Here is a 26,856-nt window from a genome sequence, read left to right on the forward strand (position 1 = left end):
CAGCCACAAAGTCATATAATCGGATTTTAAACATAACCTTAACTACATGGCTAACCCTAATGCCTAACCTTAAATTAAGACCATAAATGACATTTTGACTGCAGCTAGCGGAAATGGCTCAGTTCTGCCTCCAGGGCAGGATTCATGGCAAAAATCAACCTGCTATTCGCATAGTAGATGACCATTAATAGGGGGACTAAGTATTACTGAAATAGTCTCTCATTATTCAGTAAGTGTCACATTGTGTTTATTCCTTTTGATAAGATGCTAATTCAAACTAAAAAAGGAACACTACCCAGAGATGGTGTACATAACCCAATAGTCCCACACAACTCAGGATATGACCCAGATGCAGACACAGGAGGCGGATAGTACAGTTCTCATAATATTTATTATACAAGGGGGCAGGTAGAGGTCAGTAATCCAGGGCAGAGTCAATGAGGTACAGAACGGCAGGCAGGGTCAGAGCAGTCAGAACCAGGAAGACTAGAAAACAGCGACTCAAACAGGGAAAAACACGCTGACAAGACTAACTGGCAACAGACAAACAGAGAACACTTGTATAAATACACAGGGGATAATGGGGACAAATGGGAGAGACCTGGTGGGGGGGTGGAGACAAGCATAAAACAGGTGAAACAGATCAGGGTGTGACGTGGAGAATCAAAATACAGTATTTGCTGGAGAGTAAAATTAACATTATAATTGGACTATATGCTATTTTGTATATGTTGTTTAAATGACCTCTCAAACAGACTGTAATTTGCTGAAGCCTGGCACAATTTTAACAGCATTTTTCTCTCTCGGGGTGTGTGAATTAAACCGGCACGTTTATCATAAGGGATGATATAGGCAATTCAATTTTCTCCACAGCGGTCACCAGCTGAGGAAATAAATTAAACTCTGCTAAGTTAGAAATCAAATTATGAGCCTGGTGCCCCGAGGTCCATAACTAGCAGATTTCAAGCTACAACAAGGATGAGTATGGTGTCTGTATTGGTCCAATGGACAGCCCTGCACTGTAACAGGACATTTATTCTAAGTGTTGGTCATGCTTTTTGGTTCAAAATGCCATTTTATTTCATTGTGATCTGACACTGGCCTTATCAGAAACTCACTCTAAAATGAAGGAAAAATACTAAATTTGACACAAAACAAGTGTCCCCATTATTTGACAATGCCTTTCAAGACATTGATAAAGGTATGTTAAAAAATAAGTTAACTGAGACATCATATCCTGAAAATAGCAAAAATGCTAGTACGTAGTAACATCTTCATTAATTCATGACTGCAAGTTGGAGTTTGACAAAGTAAACCCATTGAAAGAATTAGCTGGACATAGAATAATTGAGTGTAGTAGGTCCACAGCCAACTGTGTTCTTGACACTGTCCCTTATGGCTTCCGGCTCTGCTGTTACTGCTGATTGGTGGCTAGTTTTTGTATTTCTGGATAGACCAGGAAGCCAGTGAAGGTTATATACTTGGCATGGTTGCTGTATGCTCCAAAGCCATCGCGCTGGTGGCTATAAAGCCAGACGATATCACCACGGCGCAGAGACAGCATCAGACTTTGGCTCTGCAGAGCCTTCTCAGTGTCACTGTCATCGTAGATCATGGCCTGCACCTCCAGGTGGTTCTTCATCAGCTTGATTGACAGGGTTTTGTGGGGAAGCTTGCCAGCATTGAAGGAGAAGAAGTAGGCTCCTGGAATATGGCAGGTGAATACACCTTCGGTGACGTTAAAGTCAGCGCCAATGTTGACAAATTCTGTGTCAAAGGAGATAGGACGGTGCTCTGTGAAGCCCTGGTCCACCCCTACGATGCTCTGAGTGCGGCCAACGGAGAAGGCTGACCTCTGGTCCTCCTCTTTATCCTCTACCTCCTCTCTCTTCTCTACGTTGTCCCTTTCTCCCAGCCCATCCTGGTCTGTTAGGGTGTGGTCATTGGCATTCGCCTTGTTTCCATACATGGGAGTTGAGTCCTCGTGCTTGCGGTCTTGGAAGGTGTAGGTGTCAGGGTAGATTAGGTAGCCGTTAAAGGTGGTGTAGTGACCTGTGTTGCTGTAGATGGCATAGCGGGGATCACCGTGAAGGCGGAGCCAGACTGTGTCACCAAAGTCCAGCTGCAGCATGGCGCTTTGGCTCTGCACCTTACGCTCCTCTCCCGCATTCTCATCATACACAATGGCCTGCACTTCATTCCTGTTCTTCATTAGCATGACTGACAGGTCACGACTGGGGAACTTCCCCACTGTGAAGGAGAAGTAGTATGCTCCGGGGATGCGGCAGCGGAACATGCCTGCCTTTGGATCAAAGTCCCCACCGATGTTAACATACTCCTTGTCAAAGGTCACCACCATCTTTGGTCCACCCTCCATGCTGCTGGTGCGTGCCACTGAAAAGGCAGAACGCAGTTCTGCATCCTCGGGCAGGCGAGCGAAGGCCCATGTGCAGGTTACCTGACACATCAGGCCAATCAGGAGACGGCTAGCTGGTGTAGTCATCTTTCCTGTTGGGAAAAAGGTTGGCCCAGTTAATTAAACAACAAAGTCAGGTGCTTAATCTCAATATAATACACAACAGAGATACCATAGCAGACCAAAAGAGAGCACTGTGTGGATGTTAAAAAGCAGTTCCGTAGCAGTGTGATACCATGGTGCAGGTTATATATGAATTGACTGTAACTCAACAATCGAATAGCTCAAGGCTTTGCCAGCTCAATTGAGAAGTAAAATCAGAAGCAAGTGAGATTGTTATTAGTGATTCAATACCACCTGGATCCATAGAGGATTGAATCTTCTCTGAGACACTTGCTTTGAAAATATGTTTATCCCAAAACGGAAGCAGCATTAATACGTTCCTAATTAGCATTTAATTTTACCTGGCTAATGAAGGAACAAAAAGAGAGACAATAATATTTTCCCTCCGCTGGCCTAGGTGCCAAACCAACTGGAGGAAATACACCTTCATCTGCACCCAAAGTCATACGTTTACTCAACATCAATTATATCATGACTTAATTCTCTCCTGTCTCATCACTACGGTATATTGATCCCAATATCTTTGTAAATGTGATAGTGCTTTGACAAAGGGGCTTGCTTTGAAACACGCCAGCGATCAACATCACTGAAAGGAATTAAGCTGCTGTCCCGAACCTTATTTTATAATTGCATCTTTATAAATGTTTTAACATTCTTTATGTGCAAGTTATTATAGTCAGTGAGCATTATTATGTCCACCATTTAAAAGCTTGATCCAAAATACAAAGTCACGCTAATCGGACTGCTTCTTTTTTATTGAGGGTAAAAAAAAAAGTCTGGTCTACTAGGTCCTGTCATCTGTCAAATGTCTGTGTGTGTTGCAGTAAATATTGATTTTAGGATCAATGCAGGCAGATTTCGATATCATACAGTAATTTCCTAGTCCGGCTACTAAAGTTCAAAACATCTATTTGTCTAATGAGATCTTCTCTTCCTGCCTGTGTAGTCATCACTAAAGCCGTAACAGAAGTGGACCTGTCAGAAGGAGTTTCAGACAATGTCTTAGATTTACTTTATCGACATACAGTAGGTTATTCCATGGGGAGTCTTATAAATTTCAAACAGAAAATAAGGAATTAAACATAAAAACATGAGATCCCATGGGATTGATGAGACTATTTATAAACAGCGATTGGACTGACATGAACACAATAGACATAGTTATCTTCATTTCCTCTGTCATTGAAGGGGTTGGTGAACTAGATTTGCGTCTTGGCGGTGTGATTCGACGTGGGTGTTATGTTTGCTATATCGTACTCTAGCAGGTATTGCTGCTTGTCCTTCTCGAGTCACGGTCGCAAGAGTTCGTCCTCAAAAATAGCCCGTATTAATCTAAAATAAATCTCGAATTAATTTGGACGTTTGTTTTTTTTTCAACTTTCTCACTGTCTATTACCGGAGTGTCCGTCTGGTAGAGTTTCATAGCAAATCATGTTATACAACAGGTCGCGGCAGAACACAAGATGCTTGCGAATTGGTATGAATTTTGGAATATTGACAAGTAGTCGGGATGTGTGCGCAACGTATCAAATCTTATTGTGACCGAAACAGTGGTAGACTCAATGAACACTATCAAACACATTAGCAAGTGGCCACTCGATAAAGATCTTATCAGCCAATTGTGTTCTTTCAACATAACATTGGTGACGTGTTATTTTATGTAAACAACTTGGGGCGCTGAGTGATGTTGGCAGGTCTGTCTCACTGTCTGTAGGTTCTGCCGTGCAATTGGATCGAGCACAATCACTGTAGCTGTTTCTCCGTGCTTGACAATTCTCCCTAGGCGTCACCATCCGGTGTTAGTGGGCATGATCGAAATCACCCCTGAAGTATCCAATGGAACTAGGAATGCGGTACAAAGGCAATCCTCCCGGTTTGTTCTGGAGAAGTTCCCAACGCTGTGTAATTAGACGCGGTGGCGAACCACAATATCCATTCATCCAATTACATGCGTTAACCCTTTACTGACTAGAGACGAGTCTCCAGCGCACAGTGATAATTATGGTCAGGCCATGTGAATAAAACCTTTTTCATTATAACAGCTGAGGCAAATTTCAGTTTTGGAAGATACTGACTTTATGATAGAACTTATATTATTTACACATTGTAGTACATTTGTACACTGACTAAAATCGATGCAACATAGGCCGTTTTCAACTAGATACATATTTTGGGGGGGGTTCAGCTGCTCTTTAAGTACTGTGAGGCTATCGGTGAACGACAGTTCTAGTATTGTATGACAGCAGCCTCAAGGATTTGCTGCATTCTGCATTTGACTAGCATGTTGCAAAGAGGTTGCTCATTTCTTCATGGTTGATGCAGAATGACATGTTGAAACCTGCTCCATGAACGCAGCATCCCTGTTTCCATCCAAAGATGAATCCATCGCTTGTGAATAAATGTAAATGGCAAGCTGACTGAGGGCTGAGTCTTGCCCTCACAGTGAATGTGACATTCTCTGTGTAGATATTCATCACATCTTCAATTACATTGGAGGCATTTACAATTATGTTTTTCTATTCAACAGAATACATAATCACTTCTATTTTGAATGTTGATGGCTTTGTAATTATTTAATATTTTGAAATCTATTTTGAGTGTTTGCATGTCTTTTTAGGGACACTGTGCAATAACCAGGGGCTATGAGAGTCCAAAATAAGTTAGAATGAGCAGCATTTCCTCACTTTAATTATTTTGGTGAAAAGCATTCCACCACGCTGAGCCATCTGCTAGAGGTGATAACAAACAAATGCTCAGAAATGAATAAGTCCCATTGGTGGCCAAATAGTCTCATCCCTGGAGTGTCGATGGATCCATAAGTGGGCCTAGGTTGTAGAATGTTAATTTAGATAAAAGCAATAGTAGACTCTCAGTTAAGGGATATTACTTAAATGTAAATATTAGCCTATCGTACGTTTGCAATGATATTAATCAATTTCTGGAAGTATATTCTCGTAGTATACTCAAGTAAAATGTCACATAATATATAACAAATATAATTTATATGTGCAACATACAGGGCATTTGCAAAGTATTCACCCTTTACCCCTTTACTTATTCCACATTTTGTTACGTTACAGCCTTATTCTAAAATGTATTAAATTATTGTTTTTTTCCTCATCTATCTACACACAATACCCCATAATGACAAAGCAAAAACAGGTTTTTAGAATTTTTTGCAAATGTAGTAAAAATAAACACATACCTTATTTACATTAGTATTCAGGCTCTTTGATATGAGACTCAAAATTGAGTTCGGGTGCATCCTGTTTCCATTAATCATCCTTGAGACATTTCTACAACTTGATTGGAGTCCACCTGGGGTAAATTCAATTGATTGGACATGATTTGGAAAGGTACACACCTGTCTATATAAGGTCCTACAGTTGACAGTGCACGTCAGAGCAAGAACCAAGTCATGAGGTTGAAGGAATTGTCCGTAGAGCGCCGAGACAGGATTGTGTTGAGGCACAGATCTGGGGAATGGTATGAAAACATTTCTGCAGCATTAAAGGTTCCCAAGAACACAGTGGCCTCCATCATTCTTAAATGGAATAGATTTGGAACCACCAAGGCTCTTCCAAGAGCTGGCTGCCCATCCTAACTGAGCAATTAGGGGGAAGGGCCTTGGTCTGGGAGATGACCAAGAACCCGATGGTCACTCTGACAGAGCTCCAGAGTTTCTCTGTGGAGATGGGAGAAACTTCCAGAAGGACACCAATCTTTGCAGCATTCCACCAATTACAGTGCCTTGCGAAAGTATTGGGCCCCCTTGAACTTTACGACCTTTTGCCACATTTCAGGCTTCAAACATAAAGATATAAAACTGTATTTTTTGTGAAGAATCAACAACAAGTGGGACACAATCATGAAGTGGAACGACATTTATTGGATATTTCAAACTTTTTTAACAAATCAAAAACTGAAAAATTGGGCGTGCAAAATTATTCAGCCCCTTTACTTTCAGTGCAGCAAACTCTCTCCAGAAGTTCAGTGAGGATCTCTGAATGATCCAATGTTGACCTAAATGACTAATGATGATAAATACAATCCACCTGTGTGTAATCAAGTCTCCGTATAAATGCACCTGCACTGTGATAGTCTCAGAGGTCCGTTAAAAGCGCAGAGAGCATCATGAAGAACAAGGAACACACCAGGCAGGTCCGAGATACTGTTGTGAAGAGGTTTAAAGCCGGATTTGGATACAAAAAGATTTCCCAAGCTTTAAACATCCCAAGGAGCACTGTGCAAGCGATAATATTGAAATGGAAGGAGTATCAGACCACTGCAAATCTACCAAGACCTGGCCGTCCCTCTAAACTTTCAGCTCATACAAGGAGAAGACTGATCAGAGATGCAGCCAAGAGGCCCATGATCACTCTGGATGAACTGCAGAGATCTACAGCTGAGGTGGGAGACTCTGTCCATAGGACAACAATCAGTTGTATATTGCACAAATCTGGCCTTTATGGAAGAGTGGCAAGAAGAAAGCCATTTCTTAAAGATATCCATAAAAAGTGTTGTTTAAAGTTTGCCACAAGCCACCTGGGAGACACACCAAACATGTGGAAGAAGGTGCTCTGGTCAGATGAAACCAAATTTGAACTTTTTGGCAACAATGCAAAATGTTATGTTTGGCGTAAAAGCAACACAGCTCATCACCCTGAACACAACATCCCCACTGTCAAACATGGTGGTGGCAGCATCATGGTTTGGGCCTGCTTTTCTTCAGCAGGGACAGGGAAGATGGTTAAAATTGATGGGAAGATGGATGGAGCCAAATACAGGACCATTCTGGAAGAAAACCTGATGGAGTCTGCAAAAGACCTGAGACTGGGACGGAGATTTGTCTTCCAACAAGACAATGATCCAAAACATAAAGCAAAATCTACAATGCAATGGTTCAAAAATAAACATATCCAGGTGTTAGAATGGCCAAGTCAAAGTTCAGACCTGAATCCAATCGAGAATCTGTGGAAAGAACTGAAAACTGCTGTTCACAAATGCTCTCCATCCAACCTCACTGAGCTCGAGCTGTTTTGCAAGGAGGAATGGGAAAAAATGTCAGTCTCTCGATGTGCAAAACTGATAGAGACATACCCCAAGCGACTTACAGCTGTAATCGCAGCAAAAGGTGGCGCTACAAAGTATTAACTTAAGGGGGCTGAATAATTTTGCACGCCCAATTTTTCACTTTTTGATTTGTTAAAAAAGTTCGAAATATCCAATAAATGTCGTTCCACTTCATGATTGTGTCCCACTTGTTGTTGATTCTTCTCAAAAAAATACAGTTTTATATATTTATGTTTGAAGCCTGAAATGTGGCAAAAGGTCGCAAAGTTCAAGGGGGCCGAATACTTTCGCAAGGCACTGTAGGCCTTTATGGTAGACTATGGTAGGCCAGACGGAAGCCACTCCCCATTAAAAGTTACATGACAACCCACTTGGAGTTCGACAAAAGGCACCTAAAGAAAGACTCTTAAACCATGAGAAACAATATTCTCTGATTCTCAAGATTCTCTTCACTGACATTTTCAACCTCTCCCTGTCCGAGTCTGTAATACCAAAATGTTTTAAGCAGGCCACCACAGTGCCTGTGTCCAAGAACACTAAGGTAACCTGCCTAAATGATTACTGACCCGTAGCACTCACGTCTGTAGCCATGAAGTGCTTTGAAAGGCTGGTCATGGCTCACATCAACACCATTGTTCCAGAAACCCTAGACCCACTCTAATTTGTGTACCGCCCCAACAGATCCACAGATGATGCATCTCTATTGCACTCCACCCTGCCCTTTCCCACCTGGACAGAAGGAACACCTATGTGAGAATGCTATTCACTGACTACAGCGTTCAAAGCTCATCAATAAGCTAAGGACCCTGAGACTAAACACCTCCATCTGCAACTGGATCCAGGTGGTAAGGGTAGGGAACAACACATCCGCCACACTGATCCTCAACACATGGGCCCCTCATGGGTGTGTGCTCAGTCCCCTCCTGTACTCCCTGTTCACTCATGACTGCATGGCCAGGCACGACTTCAACACCATCATTAAGTTTGCCGATGACACAACAGTGGTAGGCCTGATCACCGACAACGACGAGACAGCCTATAGGGAGGTCAGAGACCTGGCCGTGTGGTGCCAGGACAACAACCTCTCCCTCAATGTGATCAAGACAAAGGAGATGATTGTGGACTACAGGAAAAAGAGGACCGAGCACGCCCCCATTCTCCTCGACTGGGCTGCAGTGGAACAGGTTGAGAGCTTGAAGTTCCTTGGTGTTCAAATTAACATGGTCCAAGCACACCAAGACAGTCGTGAAGAGGGCACGACAAAACCGTTGAGAGCATCCTGACTGGTTACATCACTGCCTGGTATGGCAACTGCTCGGGCCTCCGACCGCAAGGCACTACAGAGGGTAGTGCAAATGGCCCAGTACATTACTGGGGCTAAGCTCCTTGCCATCCAGGACCTCTATACCAGGCGGTGTCAGAGGAAGGCCCTAAAAATTGTCAAAGACTCCAGTCACCCTAGTCATAGACTGTCCTCTCTGCTACCGCACGGTAAGCGGTACCAGAGCGCCAAGTCTAGGTCCAAGAGGCTTCTAAACAGCTTCCACACCCAAGCCATAAGACTCCTGAACACCAAATCAGACTATTTGCATTGCCCCCCCCACCCCCACCTCTTTTACACCGCTGCTACTCTGTTGTTATCATCTATGCATAGTCACTTTAATTACTCTACCAACATGTACATATTACCTCAACTAACCGGTGCCCCAACACATTGACTCTGTACCAATACCCCCTATATATAGTCTCGCTATTGTTATTTTACTGCTGCTCTTTAATTACTTGTTACTTTTATTTCTTATTCTTGTCGGTATTTATTTATATATTTTTTAAACTGCATTGTTGGTTAGGGGCCCGTAAGTAAGCATTTCACTGTAAGGTCTACCTGTTGTATTCAGGGAATGTGACTAATACAATTTGATTTGATGAAACCAAGACTAAACACTTTGGCCTGAATGCCAAGCATCACGTCTGGAGGAAACCTGGCACCATCATTATTCTAAAACTAATGCTAATCAGGATCGAGGGATAAATGAATGAAGCAAAGTACAGAGAAATCCTTGATGAAGTCCTGAGCGCTCTGGAGCAGGTTCTCAGACTGGGGGGCGAAGGTTCACCTTCCAACAGGATAATGACACTAAGCACACAGCCAAGATAATGCAGGAGTGGCTTCGGGAGAACGCTTTGTCTGCTGAATCAAGGTGATGAGAGGCAATCTCAATGAGCGAGCCACTCAATCTATCTCTCTCATAGGCATAAATTGGTGAAATAGCCCCCTCTCTCCCATATGATCAGCCTCTGAATATAACCTCCTCAATCCTAATTCCAGCATAATAGCATCCCTCTGTCAGCTATCAGTGGTAATGTATGTAAATCATACATGACAATGAGGTGTACCGCCACTATGCCATAGTTACAACCCTGTAGGCACCAGACATATTTCTGATACCATAACTTTTGTCATCCTATCATTGATCTATGAACAACAGTTCATTTGCTTAGTTGGTGCATTTATCAATGGAAGATGTGTGTACATTTCATGTTATTGTAAATTTAAGCTAAGGTTAAGTGTTGACTGTAGTTTTTCCTCTCAATAAACTCACCGCCCTTCTCTGCATTTCCAAAATGTACATTTCTGCTTAGCATCACCTACTTCTGCTGTCATGCCCAGATCTGTTTCACCTGTTCCTGTGATGGTCTCCACCCACTCCAGGTGTCGCTTATTTTCCCCAGCGTATTTATCCCTGTGTTTCCTGTCTCTCTGTGCCGGTTCGTCTTGTATGTTCGTCAAGTCAACCAGTGTCTTTTTCCCGTACCCCTTTTTCCTCTTCTCTTTTTGATAATCTTCCCGGTTTAGAACCCTGTCTGACTCTGGACTGCTTTCCCGCCTGCCTGATCATCCTGTCTGCCCTGACCTTGATTCTGCCTCCCCTTCGGTACCTTTTGGACTCTTTTGCCTGTCCACGACCATTCTCTTGCCTTATTGGATGAATAAATATTGTAAAACTCCAACTATCTGCCTCCTGTGTCTGCATCCGGGTCTCGCCTTGTGCCATGATATCTGCTTTGAATACGGATGGTTTTTATCATCTTTGCACCACTGACATTGGGGATCAGATGGATATGTTCTTTGACAGCGCAGGGTGACTGACCAATGGTTAAAGCCAATTTTAGTACATCGACCCCTGAGTGTGGATGGATATTAAAATGTAGACTTCAGTCAGAGGACCCTGGTATCTGAGATCACACGACGGGTCCCTGCCGCTTCTGTCCCTCTTATTAGTCACACCCTCGCCAGATGTCATCTCACTGCTCAAGTGGAGCCTTTTAACACGAGGCATGGATCTGTCACCATCTGGGGTCATTGGCTCAAACGAGAGAAAACGGGGAGGAGAGAGAGAACCAGCAACAGGGGGAAATGAGAGCAAAGAGCTTTTTAAAATGTCAGACTTGAGAATTAATCTGTATCTGTGAAACTATTTGACGTTTTGCGCATACCACCATGATTAAAAAACAGAGAGGAAAAGCTCTCCCTGGACTGGCCCTTGATGCACAGTTCCATCATTTATAATGCGATAGCAGTAATGACTCAGGAGTACACAGACACAGTCCATTAACAGCGAAGCACGGTTTGTGTTCGATCTACACCCTACCAACAGGAGCAAGACACCTGGTGAGAATCTCACATATTGATTGTGTGAAGAGAAGAGGCTCCCTGAACAGTTGACTTGACAGCTCCCCAAACGGGTCCATAGTTGGACTGGATTCAAATGGGTCTCAAGATTTAAAGGGCTGAGGAAGACTCGCAGCAAAGAGTATCAAACACAGACACTGTTTGGGGACTGAAGGGACCTCTACACAACAACCACTGCCCATGGGACAATGTATGAAACTCAGTGGTGGAAAAAGTACCCAATTGTCATACCTGAGTAAAAGTAAAGATATCTCAATATTAAAATGACTCAAGTAAAAGTGAAAGTCACCCAGTAAAATCCTACTTGAGGAAAAGTCTAAAAGTATTTGGTTTTAAATATACTTAAGTATCAAAAGTATAAATAATTTCACATTCCTTATATTAAGCAAACCAGACGGTGCCATTTTCTTGTTTTTTTTATTCACGGCTAGCCAGGGGCACACTAACACGCAGACATAATTTACAAACTTTAGGATGTGTTTAGTGAGTCCGCCAGATCAGAGGCAGTAGGGATGACCAGGGATTATTGATAAGTGTGTGAATTAGACCATTTTCCTGTCCTACTAAGCATTCAGGGAAAATGGGTCAGGGAAATGTATGGAGTAAAAAGTACATAAGTACATTTATTTTCTTTTGGAATGCAGTGAAGCAAAAGTTGTCAAAAATATAAATACAAAAAAAAAACGACTTAAGTAGTACTTTAAAGTATTTTTTACTTAAGTACTTTACACCATTGATGAAACTGTCAGGCCCACTTCTCTCTTTCCTTGATGAACATGGTATGGGTACTCATTATACATGATACTCCCATCAGTATTATCATAAAATCACATTTGATTGGTCGCGTACACAGTTTAGCAGGTGTTCTGGTGTGTGCAGGGAAATGCTTATGTTCCTAGTTCATATCAGTCAATGCAGTAAATTATGCACAATTATCCTTCCAGATCCCTCTATCCTACAGTATCATAAACCTCTGCAGTGTTGCGCTGGAACATTTAAAAATGAGGAAGATTTAATATTAGCAACAAAAAATAAAATACCATAATGGCATTGATATTACCTCTGTGTGAAATATCAAACACTTTGACGTTTAACAGTCTAGTTTTGTATTGTAAACTTATGTGGTTAAAACCAGAGATCTAGATACTTAGCTACATGCGTAGTGGCAACTCTGCCGAATGTGTGTACGACTGAGCCTGTAATCCTCCCACTCACATTTTGAAGAAAGAGAATCAAACCATCAACTCCCTCTGACTAGGACACCTGCCTGACCGAGTTTGCATTTGTCTCTATGTTTCTTTCTGCTTTTATGTACCAATTTGATTTGGATAAGATTAAAGCCCCCTCTGTGTTTAATCATCTCCTTTCTTCTCTATACCTCCCACTGCTGTTGACAGATCAACCTGAACCTGGGATTGGGTGGGAGATGATAGGAGGTGCTCTTTCTTTGTCAGCATTCTCCATGTGCTGTAGATGAATATTCTATATGCCATGCCCACGCATCCGCCTACGAGATGTTCTTACCTTCTTCCGGTCTATGCATTGGAAACACTCAAATATGAACAAAGGAAGAGACATTGAGAACACAGCAGGAGATGTACATCGGCAGAGAGCATTGTTGCTGGAGTCAACTAATAAACCACAATCTCAAGGCTACAGCAATCCTCTCACCTCCCTGAGATGAAGAGGGGTACATGATAGATAAAATGATACGTTCCTATATACTCAGCAGTGTTTGGCACCCCGTCCAGATTCCGTGTTGATGTTGCTGTAGATCGGTGCGGACAAATAACGCATGTTGCTTGGACGCAACAAGATTCTAAAATGCAAAACATCTACTTCATGCAAGAGAGAAAAAGTAACCCCCTCTATACTGCAGTAATCCTTCATTCGAGGTGTCCTTACCTCTGTGTAGTAGACTGTGCTGTAGGAGAGAAATGCTCAAAGTTCTCCAAAAGAGCTTCTGCACCAGGAACTGTCTTTGTGTGTATCAACCTGCTGCTGCTGTCTGGGAGGCTGTGTAAGCAACACACCCACATATATATACACACTCACTGGAGGATATGAGAGTGATAAAGGGGCTCCTCATCTGATCAGGGAGACTCTGGAAGTGCAGAGCGCTCCTCCACTAAGGCATTTTCGGAAGCGGGGGACACAAGGGGGATTGGAAAAGGTGGGGGTGATTTTTGATGTGATATCTTGGCATGGTCTTCCATGTATCTCAAATAGATCATGTGTTTACAGAATGTGCCTATATTTCCTAATTGGATGTTTGTGAATGTTTGTTTGCATGTGTGCATAATGGTTGTGTGTGTGTGTGTGTGTGTGTGTGTGTGTGTGTGTGTGTGTGTGTGTGTGTGTGTGTGTGTGCGTGCGTGCGTGCGTGCGTGCGTGCGTGCGTGCGTGCGTGCGTGCGTGCGTGTGTGCGCGTGTGTGTGTGTGTGTGCGTGTGTGTGTGTGCGCGTGTGTTCACATGAAAGAGGAGGAGAGAGCCTGTCAGGGTTTAATCACTGAAGGGCTTTGTTATATTGCAACAATGTTGCCAATTTCACACTCATCCACATTGTTATGGTCATTATCCTCATTCTGAGTGGGGAAGAGGGTGGAAGAAGGATAGCATGTAATGCCTTCAATTTGAAATGTATCTAACGATACTTATTTTATATTCTCATTCAAATGTCACATTCTGTTCCTACTGCACATATTTAAATGAGCCATCCCTCAATGTGTAACTTTCCCAGGATTTGGCACACACAGTGTCCCAGCAGCAGGTGCTGCTAACTCAGCACCACGTAGACCTCCATTCGGTTTCCACGTTTGCAACAAATGACCCATTTTGGCTCAGAACAAACAACGGGAGAGATGATGCCACCAAAGTTGTCGTTCTCTCACCCTTTGTGATCAGTAGCCCTCCATTCTTCCTCCACTTTCCCGGGTAATCAATAAGACCGGAGTCAATGTAAATGCTGCATGCCTGGTAACGGATGGCACGTAGAGGTTCAGGTTGACATTTGATGGCCGTTTAATAGTCTCTAGTGTGGATTTAAAAAAAGATTTACTGAAAATGTATTGGTATGTGTTCTGGTTTAAACAGAATCTCATTGAAATATCGTAAAATGCTAAAGAGATAAGTAATCTCAACAACAACAAAAGCATGGTTATTATTATTATTATGAATGGGAAATTACATTGACAAGTGGTAGTTCAGGGCAACGTTGACAGTTGACAGTAATGAGCAATCAAGTCGGAGAAGAAAATATGGTTATTACAATGTAAAGTGACGTCAAATCTAATGTTATCGTTCACATACACATGGTTAGCAGATGTTATTGCGAGTGTAGTGAAATGCTTGTGCTTCTAGTTCCGACAGTGAGAGTGGCATTGGCAAGGTGCAATAGATGGTATAAAATACAGTATATACATATGAGATGAGTAACGCAAGATATGTAAACATTATTAAAGTGGCATTATTAAAGTGACTAGTGATCCATTTATTAAAGTGGCCAATGATTTCAAGTCTGTATGTAGGCAGCAGCCTCTCTGTGTTAGGGATGGCTGTTTAACAATCTGATGGCCTTGAGGTAGAACCTGTTTTTCAGTCTCTCTACTGACCTCGCCTTCTGGACGGTAGCGGTTTGAACAGGCAGTGGCTCGGGTGGTTGTTGTCTTTGATAATCTTTTTGGCCTTCCTGTGACATCGGGTGGTGTAGGTGTCCTGGAAGGCAAGTAGTTTGCCCCCGGTGATGCGTTGTGCAGACCGCACCACTCTCTGGAGAGCCCGGCAGTTGTGGGCGGTGTAGTTGCTGTACCAGGCGGTGATGCAGCCCGACAGGATGCTCTCAATTGGGCATCAGTAAAAGTTTGAGGGTTTTAGGTGACAAGACAAATTTCTTCAGCCTCCTGAGGTTGAAGAGGCGCCTTCTTCACCACACTGTCTGTGTGGGTGGACCATTTCAGTTTGTCCATGATGTTTACACTGAGGAACTTAAAACGTTCCACCTTCTCCACTGCTATCCTGTCAATGTGGATAGGGGGGTGCTCCCTCTGTTGTTTCCTGAAGTCCACGATCATCTCTTTTGCTTTATTGATGTTGAGTGAGAGGTTGTTTTCCTGATATCACACTCCGAGTACCCTCACCTCCTCCCTGTAGGAGTACAGGAGGGGGCTGAGCACGCACCCTTGTGGGGCCCCAGTGTTGAGGATCAGCGAAGTGGAGATGTTGTTTCCTACCTACACCACCTGGGGGCAGCCTGTCAGGAAGTCCAGGACCCAATGGCACAGGGCGGGGTTCAGACCCAGGGCCTCAAGCTTAATGATGAGCTTGGAGGGAACTATGGTGTTGAATGCTGAGCTATAGTCAATGAACAGCATTCTTACATTCCTCTTGTCCAGATGAGATAGGGCAGTGTGCAGTGTGATGGCAATTGCATCATCTGTGGACCTATTGGGGCGGTAAGCAAATTGAAGTGGGTCTAGGGTGACAGGTAAGGTGGTGGTGATATGATCCTTGACTCTTCTGTCAAAGCACTGCATGATGACAGAAGTGAGTGCTACGGAGCAGTAGTAATTCAGTTCAGTTACCTTTGCATTTTTGATTACAAGGAACAATGGTGGCCAACTTGAAGCATGTAGGGTCAGCAGACTGGGATAGGGAGCGATTGATATATGTCCGTAAACACACCGGCCAGCTGGTCTGCGCATGCTCGGAGGACGCGGCTAGGGACGCTGAGCCTTTTCTATCATAGCATTTGTCATCCTCCTTTCCTCCTTGATGTAACAAGTCCCACATGACTTTGACATCATGACTATGGAAGGTAGGGGAGAAAGTTGGAGGGAATGTTTATGAGGAAAAAGCCGACATGTTTATTGCTTTAATATAACTCTTCTGGTTTCAAATCAGGGCCTATTGAGCGAACACTTATTCAAGGATGCCAAGCATAAAAATGTAATGCAGAAGGATCTATTTGTTATTTTGGTATTTTATTAGGATCTCCATCTATGGAGGGTATCTGCTGGTGGCGTGTGGATAATTTGTATTTTTTTTTAATGATTTCACCTTTATTTAACCAGGTAAACGAGTTTACAAGTTCTCATTTACAATTGCGACCTGGCCAAGATAAAGCAAAGCAGTGCGACTAAAACAACAGAGTTACACATGGGATAAACAAACGCACAGTCAATAACACAATAGAAAAATCGATATACTGTCACGTAGTCTCAAGGTGGGTGGAATCAGGCGCAGAGAGCAGGTTAAGTGATTCGACAGTTTAATTCTCCGGCAATCAAAACGACACGGTCAACCCAACATACAGGGTGAATAATCCAACACAGGATCAAAAAAATAGACCGGAGAAATAACACACACGTACTCCACCAAAATACATGAAATACAAACAATCCCGCACAAAACAAGGGCGGGACAACCTAATACATATAAGGACGTTAATGAAACTAAAATACACACAGGTGAAACTAATAAGACAAAACCAACAGACAAACGAAAAAGGGATCGGTGGTGGCTAGTAGGACGGTGACGACGACCGCCGAGCACCGCCCGAACAGGCAGGAGAGCCAACTTCGGGGGAAGTCGTGACATATACAGTGTGTGCAAATGTAGTAAGATTAGGGAGGTAAGGCAATAAATAGGCCGTGGTGGTGAAATAATGACAATTTAGCAATTAAACAGTGGAGTGATAGATGTGCAGAAGATTATGTGCAAGTAGATGAGATGAGGAAAGGAAGGACTCTGGTTTGATCAGCAGAAGAGGATGGAATATTCCCATAGGACAGCGAAGTAACAAGTGATTACCATTAAAGCGATCACAATTTCCCCCTGGTTAATAATTCAGGATAGCAATCTGAAAATGGTTACTCAATGTTGCACTAAGGACCTCAATACTGTTCTGAATGCTTTCTGCATTCTTGATTCATAATAAGAACGCAGTCACAGTGCACAGTCTATCGTCTATTGTTCACATCTCTCCTAAATGTGCACTGTATGTATGTGTGTCATAAAATGATGATACTCATAAATGTTTTTTAATCTCAACAATTAACATGAAGTAGATGAAAGGAGCATCCGTTCTACCTTCAGGTCTCGCAATGCTGCGCTCCGAAAGCATTGTTCTACAAACCACGTGCCCCTTTGAAATGCACGCACTGCTGGAGGTGGCATGGGGACCCTTTGAGACCGTACACCTAAGACCATAGACTGTTTGAGAGTTGGGCTGGCCTACTTTCCTCATTAGCTGTTTTTTTTGTAGAACAGTCTGAAGAACTGAAAATAGTAGCACGCAGATCATGTACTTAAATCAGGCCGTACAATTGGAACACAATTTGTTATTGGCAATGGATCTTACTGAGATTCGAGATTATCCTTTTGAAATGAAGACAGATTAGCCACAGCAAGAGGCAACAATGGAATACAGAAATCACATTGGTCATGAGTGTGGTGTTGGAATCTGCACACCTTCAACCGAGGAAGGAATCAAGGAATGTCCACTGAATTTCTAAGGATGAATATATCGACAAAGTGAGGAGACATACTATATAACACAGAGATCTACTGGACTGACAGACACACAGTTCTTTCTCAATGGAGAAGAAGAGACTGTACAGGCTTGGTGGCATTAACAAGGTGCCCTTGCAGGTGTAAGCAGTCCACTGTCTAACCTCAAGAGCACAGCCATCGTCAATCTGTGCCTCACTTCAGCTTGGCTGTGACATAGCCTTGCCCTACAGAGGAGAGAAGGGTTTTGTGACAAAGGGAGTCTGATTTTTCTCCACTTTACTCTATTCTATTCGCAAGAATGACAACAGCATGATGAATCAGTTATTGGAAGAGATGTTTCACACCCTGAATTGACTTAATTTATTCCCTATTTTCTTTAACTTCTTTTACATACTGCTTTCTGCTTTACTATTCTGGCACAGGGAGGGAAGTTATGAATCCCTGTTCCCATAACATCTGACAGTTTGGCAGATGGAGCGGCAATTACCATGCCTCTATAAACTCCTGCGGGCTCCTGAGTGGCACAGTGATCCAAGGCTCTGCATCTCAGCGCTAGAGGCGTCACTACAGACACCCTGGTTCAAATCCAGGCTGCATCTCAACTGGCCGTGATTGGGAGTCCCAAAGGGCAGTGCACAATTGGCCCAGTGTCATCTGGGTTTGGCTGGTGTAGGCCGTCATTGTAAATAAGAATTTGTTCTTAATTGACTTGCCTAGTTAAATTTGACCCCCCCCCCCAAATAAAAAAAAATGAATATCTGCTCCTTTCAAAGTCTCTCAGTTTGACTTCCCCACAGCCTATCAGTAGTGGGGAGATGGCCTATTGGTTGTAAGCTGTGCAGGTGAGGTGAGGTGCCTTGTTACAAACAGGCAGGCATGCAGACAGGTCACAAGGTTACAGATGAGGAATGTGTTTTTCTTTTGGTATATAGAGTAAAATACATTGATGATTGACTGATTAGACATGGGTTTAGTTCTTAGTAAGACATTCACATCATGGTCGTAAAATCCAGGTCTTTGGAACATCATCCCGACATGTAAGATTACTAAAGGCCTCACGTGGAGAGGGCTGAAGAGATCATCTTCCAATAAATTAGCGCTCGGAGACGTTTTAAAGCCGTGCAGTGAGGTATTTCAGAATCCAGTAGGGTTGGGACAAGGTCTACAGTGGTCTGCAGTGAAGCCAATGTGATTTGCAGCAGTGGCTGAACTTGATGTATATTAAAGAACACACACATGTAGCATCCACCTATTTAGAATTGAATGCAGGAAAAGACAGGGAGCAATTTATTCATTGCTCAATCGATCCCTTTACACATGAGGAATACTTTGAAATTGATGGGAGTCATTGGCTTCCTAAAGGGATATCAATGGAAATATTGTCATAGATAGAACCATTCAAAGGATACAATGTCTCGGATACGGTTTCAATTAAGAGAGAAGGCTGTTACTGTGAAGACTACCACATTAGATAATTACCTAGATAATTACACACTCCGAATGATGTCAGTTTAAGGGGTAAGTGTTTGGACAAGAAAGGCCATATCATTACCATCAAGAGATAATGAATATCTTGCTAAAACTGCAACAGAAAAAATGGGTGGCAAGAGGGGAGACCTGAATGGGAGTGAAGGGGAGGATAGAGAGCTAGTAGTCATACAATATTTAAAAATTCATGCCTTTCTCAAGGTCAACCATGTGTGCAGTTCCCTGATGCTATTGGTTCCTCGCATGACTCACACGTAGCTCTCCTGTGGCTTTCCAATAGGCTGGCATGTCTCCTCGATCTGTTCTGCTCTATCTCGCTAATAGGATCTGACAACTCTAGTCTATAAGCTGCAGTGGTTACACACTTTGGTGGGCATGGCCATTGGATATACACTATAGCATTCACATTTTCATTTCAATTATATATTTTTTCCAGTGATTTCTCAAGAGTCAAATATGCATGATATATGAAGGGCTCGCTCAAATTGTGTCACAGTTTCCCATGCACTCAAATAACTAATTGTCTATACACCTGCCACATCAGATAATTCAAAAGTATGGCTACACTGGAATCGCAGTTCTGTACACTTTGAGACCAGAGGGCTGGAAGAATCCAAATATTTTAAAGCAATTCAAAAATGTCTCCTCTCAAGTTGGTCATACAGGGTTTGGCTTTGTTAATGATTCTGCTGCTGCAAACCAACCTTGCCCACTTAATGATCATGAATGAATTATGCAAAGGAATGGTGCAGCACTTTACATTGTATAATGAGCATCAATGCTGAGTGCAAACACTCATACAGCATCATTCACGCTCAAACAAGCAAAAACAATTGCTGGACAAAATTCATATGTGATGCTGTGCATATTGTTTCCACTTCAAAGACAGAGCCATGTGCATATTTAATCATTGTCAAAGCTCACACGTTGTGTATTTATTGATTCATTTGTCTCGAACTGTTCATGCTAGTCATCAGGACAACTGAGGCTGGCTGAGTATCCCTTAAAACAGTAGCGATTGAAATACAGAAGTTTGCAGTAGCTTTTTCTTGTTTCGTCTGCTCATCTCTTCACCCAAACCCCCCAACCCCGACCTAAACAGTCCTTTCTGTAGCTAATTTCCTCATCTAGGCTAGAGTGTCCTGCCTCTGTGCCTGATAACAGCTTCAGAACAACCCAAGATTATAATTGACTTTCCTCTCTCTACATTCAATTCCCGGACCAATGAAATTCAACAGACACCGGGTCAAGTTGGCAGCACGTGGTACCAAAACACTGTATCCACATTTTTTTTTAAGCGTTTGTGGGGTTTTTTCATCAGAAATAATTGCTTATGTTTGTGTAAAACCTTTCTGCTCTCAGATTTTTAATTAATAGATTTTCGATGTGTATTCAAAATGTGTTATTTTGCTAAGTGATACATATCCATTGTTTAGCTGGAATGGAACGTTCCATCATGTATATTTGACTGTAATATGTGGATTTCTCAGCTATCTTAAGATGAATGCACACATTTTACGTCGCTCTGGATATGAGCATCCGCAAAATAAATTAAATGTCAAATGTAAATGTTTTACATACAGATCCCATATTATTGTATTTATATATTTTGTTTTTAAAATATTGATGTCACAAATGTATAATTTGTACAGTTCCTTACTAAAAATGTAGTTACTTGTTACATTGTAAAACCTAGCAGTTATACTAATTTCTCAGAGTGAGGCGGATATATAGGATTTAGCGCAAAAAAAAATATTATTTGTCACTCTGAAATGATAGATTTCAAACAAATACATGTCTGTCACTGAAAAACCTCATGCCGTGAATATAGTGAAAAAACACACCAATTTCTTTCAAAAGTTCTTTAAACAATAAATGCTCATTTACCAACATTTTTGAAAATGGATATATAGTGTTTTGGAATTAAACTATTCATTTGCAGGTAAATTACATTTGATGATTTCCGCTATTTTCATGTTAGTTCCCTAACGCTCTTGAATCCCACCATGACTTAGAAGCGTTTTGGACTTCTAACCTCTAAAGTTTTCTACACTGTTTACGTGCGTAGATCTATGCACGTGAATGTTCTTAGGTGGAGATGTTTTTTTGGGCCAGTGTAGCGGTCTTAAACACCCTAGAGTTGATGTCCGCCCCCCTGCAAAAGTAGCATAATAAAAACATCCACGTCAAAATCCGTCTGTTTAAGCGTGATATATATTTTTGGATTGAGATGCAGCATGGGTTGCATCTCAATCCAACACATCTGCCAATGGTGGCCTTCGGCCAATGGCCGAAGGCCACCATTGGCCCATTGCTCCATTGGCCCATTCCTCCTGACAGAGCTGGTGTAACTGAGTCAGGTTTGTAGGCCTCCTTGTTCGCACATTCCTTTTCAGTTCTGCCCACAAATATCTATAGGATTGAGGTCAGGGCTTTGTGATGGCCACTCCAATACCTTGACTTTGTTGTCCTTAAGCCATTTTGCCACAACTATGGAAGTATGGGTCATTGTCCATTTGGAAGACCCAATTGCGACCAAGATTTAACTTCCTGACTGATGTCTTGAGATGTTGCTTCAATATATCCACATACTTTTCCTGCCTCATGATGCCATCTATTTTGCGAAGTGCACCAGTCCCTCCTGCAGCAAAGCACCCCCACAGCATGATGCTGCCACACCCGTGCTTCACGGTTGGGATGGTGTTCTTCGGCTTGCAAGCCTCCAAACATAATAATGGTCATCAGACCAGAGGACATTTCTCCAAAAAGTACAGTCCCCGTGTGCAGTTGCAAACCGTAGTCCGGCTTTTTTATGGCGGTTTTGGAGCACTGGCCTCTTCCTTGCTGAGCGATCTTTCAGGTTATGTCGATATAGAACTCATTTTACTGTGGATATAGATATTTTTGTACCTGTTTACTCAAGCATCTTCACAAGGTCTTTTGCTGTTGTTCTGGGATTGATTTGCACTTTCTGCACCAAAGTACATTCATCTCTAGGGGACAGAACGTGTCTCCTTCCTGAGCAGTATGACAGCTGCGTGGTCCCATGGTGTTTATACTTACGTACTATTGTTTGTACAGATGAACGTGGTACCTTCAGGTGTTTGGAAATTGCTCCCAAGGATGAACCAGACTTGTGGAGGTCTACAATTTTTTCTGAGGTCTTGAGTTTGAAGGTAGGCCTTGAAATACATCCACAGGTACATCTCCAATTGACTCAAATTATGTCAATTAGCAGAAGCTTCTAAAGCCATGACATAATTTTCTAGAATTTTCCAAGCTATTTAAAGGCACAGTCAACTTAGTGTATGTAAACTTCTGACTCACTGGAATTGTGATACAGTGAATTATAAGTGAAATAATCTGTCTGTAAGCAATTGTTGGAAAAATTACTTGTGTCATGCACAAAGTAGATGTCCTAACACACTTGCCAAAACTATAAAAATTTGTGGAGTGGTTGAAAAACGAGTTTTAATGACTCCAACCTAAGTGTATGTAAACATCCGACTTCAACTGTACATTAATTGTACTATTACGGTGACAAACGGTGCCCACAAACTGTTATGGCCCACATAAAGCTGTCCTGACAGCGGAGCTTTCCTTAGAGTACCATGGAGTGAATGCTTACCACCGCTACATCTGGCTATCAGCAGAGCCTTGTCTGGCAGCGAAACAGTTCATTCAGCCTCATTTACCACCTTTAAAAAAAACAAAGCTGGTATGGCTGACTTGCTTAAATACTATAAATATGGTTTCTACTGACTCCTTGTGGATTTCTGTAACTCGATAAGAACCGCATTCTACTTCAATAATAAAGAATGCCGACATGAGTTTTGACTTTTGAACCATACACAAACATTATTACATTTATGTTTACTAAATTCATGTTTTCCCTTATACAGTCCATTCGGAAAGTATTCAGACCCCTTGACTTTTTCCACAATTTGTTACATTACAGCCTAGTTCTAAAATAGCTTAAATTACTTTTTTCCCCCTCATCAATCTACACACAATACCCCATAATGACAAAGAAAAAACAAGTTTTTAGACATTTTTGCAAATGTATTAAATAGAAAATACAGATATCTTATTTACATAAGAATTCAGACCCTTTGCTATGAGACTCGAAATTGAGCTCAGCTGCATGCTAATTCCATTGATCGTCCTTGAGATGTTTCTACAAATTGATTGGAGTCCACCTGTGGTAAATTCAATTGTTTGGACATGATTTGTAAAGCCACACCTGTCTATAAGGTCGCACAGTTAACAGTGCATGTCAGAGCAAAAACAAAGCCATGAGGTCAAAGGAATTGTCCGTAGAGCTCCGAGACAGGATTGTGTTGAGGCACAGATCTGGAGAAGGGTACCAAAACATTTCTTCAGCATTGAAGGGTCTCAAGAACACAGTGGCCTCCATCATTCTTAAATGGAAGAAGAATGGAACCAACAAGACTCTTCCTAGAGCTGACCACCTGGCCAAAATGAGCAATCGGGGAAGAAGGGCCTTGGTCAGGGAGGTGACCAAGAACCCGATGGTCACTCTGAAAGAGCTCCAGAGTTCTTCTGTGGATATGGGAGAACCTTCCAGCAGGACAACCATCTCTGCAGCACTCCACCAATCAGGCCTAAAAGGCACATGACAGCCTGCTTGGGGTTTGCCAGAAGGCACCTAAAGACTCTCAGACCATGAGAAACAAGATTCTCTGGTCTGATGAAACCAAGATTGAACACTTTGGCCTGAATGCCAAGCGTCACGTCTGGAGGAAACCTGGCACCATCGCTACGGTGAAGCATGGTGGTGGCAGCATCGTACTGTAGGGATGTTATTCAGTGGCAGGGACTGTGAGACTAGTCAGGATCGAGAGAAAGATGAACGGAGCAAAGTACAGAGAAATCCATGATGAAAGCCTGCTCCAGAGCGCTCAGGACCTCAGACTGGGGTGAAGGTTCACCTTCCAACAGACAACGACCCTAAGAACACAGCCAAGACAACGCAGGAGTGGCTTCGGGACAAGTCTCCTTGTCCCTGAGTGGCCCAGCCAGAGCCCGGAATCCGATTGAACATCTCTGGAGAGACCTGAAAATAGCTGTGTGGAGACGCTTCCCATCCAACCTGACAGAAGATCTGCAGAGAAGAATGGGAGAAACTCCCCAAATAAAGGTGTGCCAAGCTTGTTGCGTCATACCCAGGAACACTCAAGGCTGTAATTGTTGCCAAAAATGCTTTTACAAAGTACTGAGTAAAGATTCTGAATACTTATTATACCTTAATTATATATTTAGGTCCTTTTTTATACATTTGCTAAAATATCAAAAAATCTGTTTTTGCTTTGTCATTATGGAGTATTGTGTGTAGATTGATGAGAAAAACAAACAATTTAATACATGTTTGAATATCGCTGTAACGTAACACTTAGCTCTAAGTACAAGCAAGTGCAAGCAAATGAGCTGTGAGGTAGACCTTTGTCCAGCACTTTCAGAATGGACCCTGACAGACAACTTTACTCTTCCTTGAGAGCGAGAGAGAAAGACGGTTGGTTAGCCTACCATTTGAAGTATTTTATTAGGCCTATGTGGTCTAAAAAAGGAAGGAAAATACTTTCATAGACAATATACCGACGCACAGACAGTGCATTGCGCAAACAAAATAAATCTCGCAATTTCAACTGGAATTACATGGGTCTATTACTGAACTTTTAGTTTAAAAAATATATTTGAATGCGAAGAGACTGTCACTGAAAAACATGGTTACAGACCCAACAACATTACATAGTATCCCCTCTTCAAGGAGAAAGGCATGAGCTAATTATAATACACAAAGTGAGCAAAACAATGAATTACATCTTTCCAACATTGCTTAAAATGATTAATACGATACTAATGAGATATATTAGCAATATAACAATTGAGGTGTACAAACTATGGAATGAGGGAACAATGAGTTGATAAGAGCAAGGCCATAATTTCGATTAAGGCATTAATGAGCGCAAGCTAAGACGGATGTAGTTGATATGCCTATTTCTTCAGAACGTTTGAAATGGACAGCAACAGAATTCAGAACATGGGGCGTTCTTAAAGTATTCTCCCTGTACGCCAAGTCAGAACTGTAGGATAAAGAACATATAAGCAGACAATGAAAGCTCTTATAATATTCGATGATGACATTTCTCTAAAACAGGATATAGGCTGCATGTGCACCACCAAGTCAGAACAGTAGGTCAAGTTCTGAGGGGGAGAGGGACCAAATTCTTAGCGTAAGACATGGGCTACTAATAGCCTACTTAAGCAATAAGGCAACGAGGGGGTGTGGTATATGGCCAATATACCACGGCTAAGGGCTGTTCTTAGGCACGACACATCACGCATCAAGGAGTGCCTGGACACAGCCCTAAGCCGTGGTATATTAGCCACAAATCCCTGAGGTGCCTCATTGCTATTATTAACTGGTTACCAACGTAATTAGAGCAGTGAAAATACATGTTTTGTCATACCCGGTCTGATATACCACTGCTGTCAACCAATCAGCAATTTGGGCTGGAACCACACAGTTTATAATACACATTATACAACGGGGTGGGCCTAATCCCGAATGCTGATTGGTTAAAAGCGCATTCCAGCCGGTGTCTATTTCAAAAGTTCCCTCAGGCATTTCAACATCATAGATTTAGATGATTTACTCAGTTCAATTTTACTGTGCAATCCACTGTATCATCAACCCTGTTAGGAAATGTATAAACTTGATCTCCACTATAAAAAGCATCTAGATATTTTCTCCCATTTCTTTTAAACTAGCATTTCGTTTTCAACAGCGGAGATGTGTGTCTCTCCGACCTCTTCAATTTTGTTTCAATATTGAATTGCGATCTCCACCGTCCCATATACTGAAAGTGACAGACAGCAAATTGAGCTGGTTGTCATAGCAACATACAACTTTTTTTCTTCAGTTGACTGACTAAATCGGTCATTTGTGGCTAGCAGAAAATACAAAAAGTTGTTGACGTCAAAACTGTCACTAAGGAAGAGTTTAACATCCTTCTCCGACAGTTTTAAGGAAATGTACGAAATGGGAAGGAGGGAGCAGTACAGCCTAAGTAGATACCTGGCACTACGTAATGGGCTCAACAGGTTTCTAAAACCCCCACCCATTGTTCGCAGCTGGTGCCTTATGAAGGACACTGAATTTAACACCTCGAATCATGTATTTCTGGGCAACATCAAACAGTTAAGAAGGCAAGGAAAATATATCACAAACAGTCACCCTCCCATCACCGATAAGGACATTGCCCAGCTCCAAAACTCCCAGGCTCTGAATCCCGGTACACCAAGGGGTCTGGTCCAGAAAGTGTGGTTCGACCTCCAGTTACATCTGGGTCGAAGAGGAAGAGAGGGGAACGGACACCTAAAGCCCAGTTCATTCCTCTTAAAAACAGACGAGAACGGTCTAAGCCAAGGTATGTTGTTCATAGTCTATTTATGTTATTTCTAAGTTACACTCGTAATTAGGCTACTGGAAAACAATATTATAACAATGCATTCTCTCAGAAACGCCAC

At 42.3% G+C, this 26,856-nt stretch overlaps 1 protein-coding gene across 1 annotated transcript; it reads right to left on the bottom strand.

The window, feature by feature from the left end:
- Positions 1–372: 372 nt before the first annotated feature.
- On the bottom strand, positions 373–13,399 carry LOC112232264 (complement C1q tumor necrosis factor-related protein 4). Its single transcript, XM_024399125.1, has 2 exons — positions 13,212–13,399; positions 373–2,508 (listed from the first exon to the last, which is right to left on the bottom strand). The coding sequence occupies exon 2, from the start codon at positions 2,501–2,503 to the stop codon at positions 1,415–1,417; it is 1,089 nt and encodes a 362-aa protein (XP_024254893.1). The 5' UTR covers positions 2,504–2,508; positions 13,212–13,399; the 3' UTR covers positions 373–1,414.
- Positions 13,400–26,856: the final 13,457 nt, after the last annotated feature.

Source organism: Oncorhynchus tshawytscha, linkage group LG12 (genome assembly GCF_018296145.1).
Source record: "Oncorhynchus tshawytscha isolate Ot180627B linkage group LG12, Otsh_v2.0, whole genome shotgun sequence".
NCBI lineage: Eukaryota > Metazoa > Chordata > Actinopteri > Salmoniformes > Salmonidae > Oncorhynchus > Oncorhynchus tshawytscha.

What these genes read in the sequence shown, in the direction of transcription:
- LOC112232264 (XM_024399125.1), bottom strand. Translation starts at nt 2,503, where the DNA reads ATGACTACACCAGCTAGCCGTCTCCTGATTGGCCTGATGTGTCAGGTA.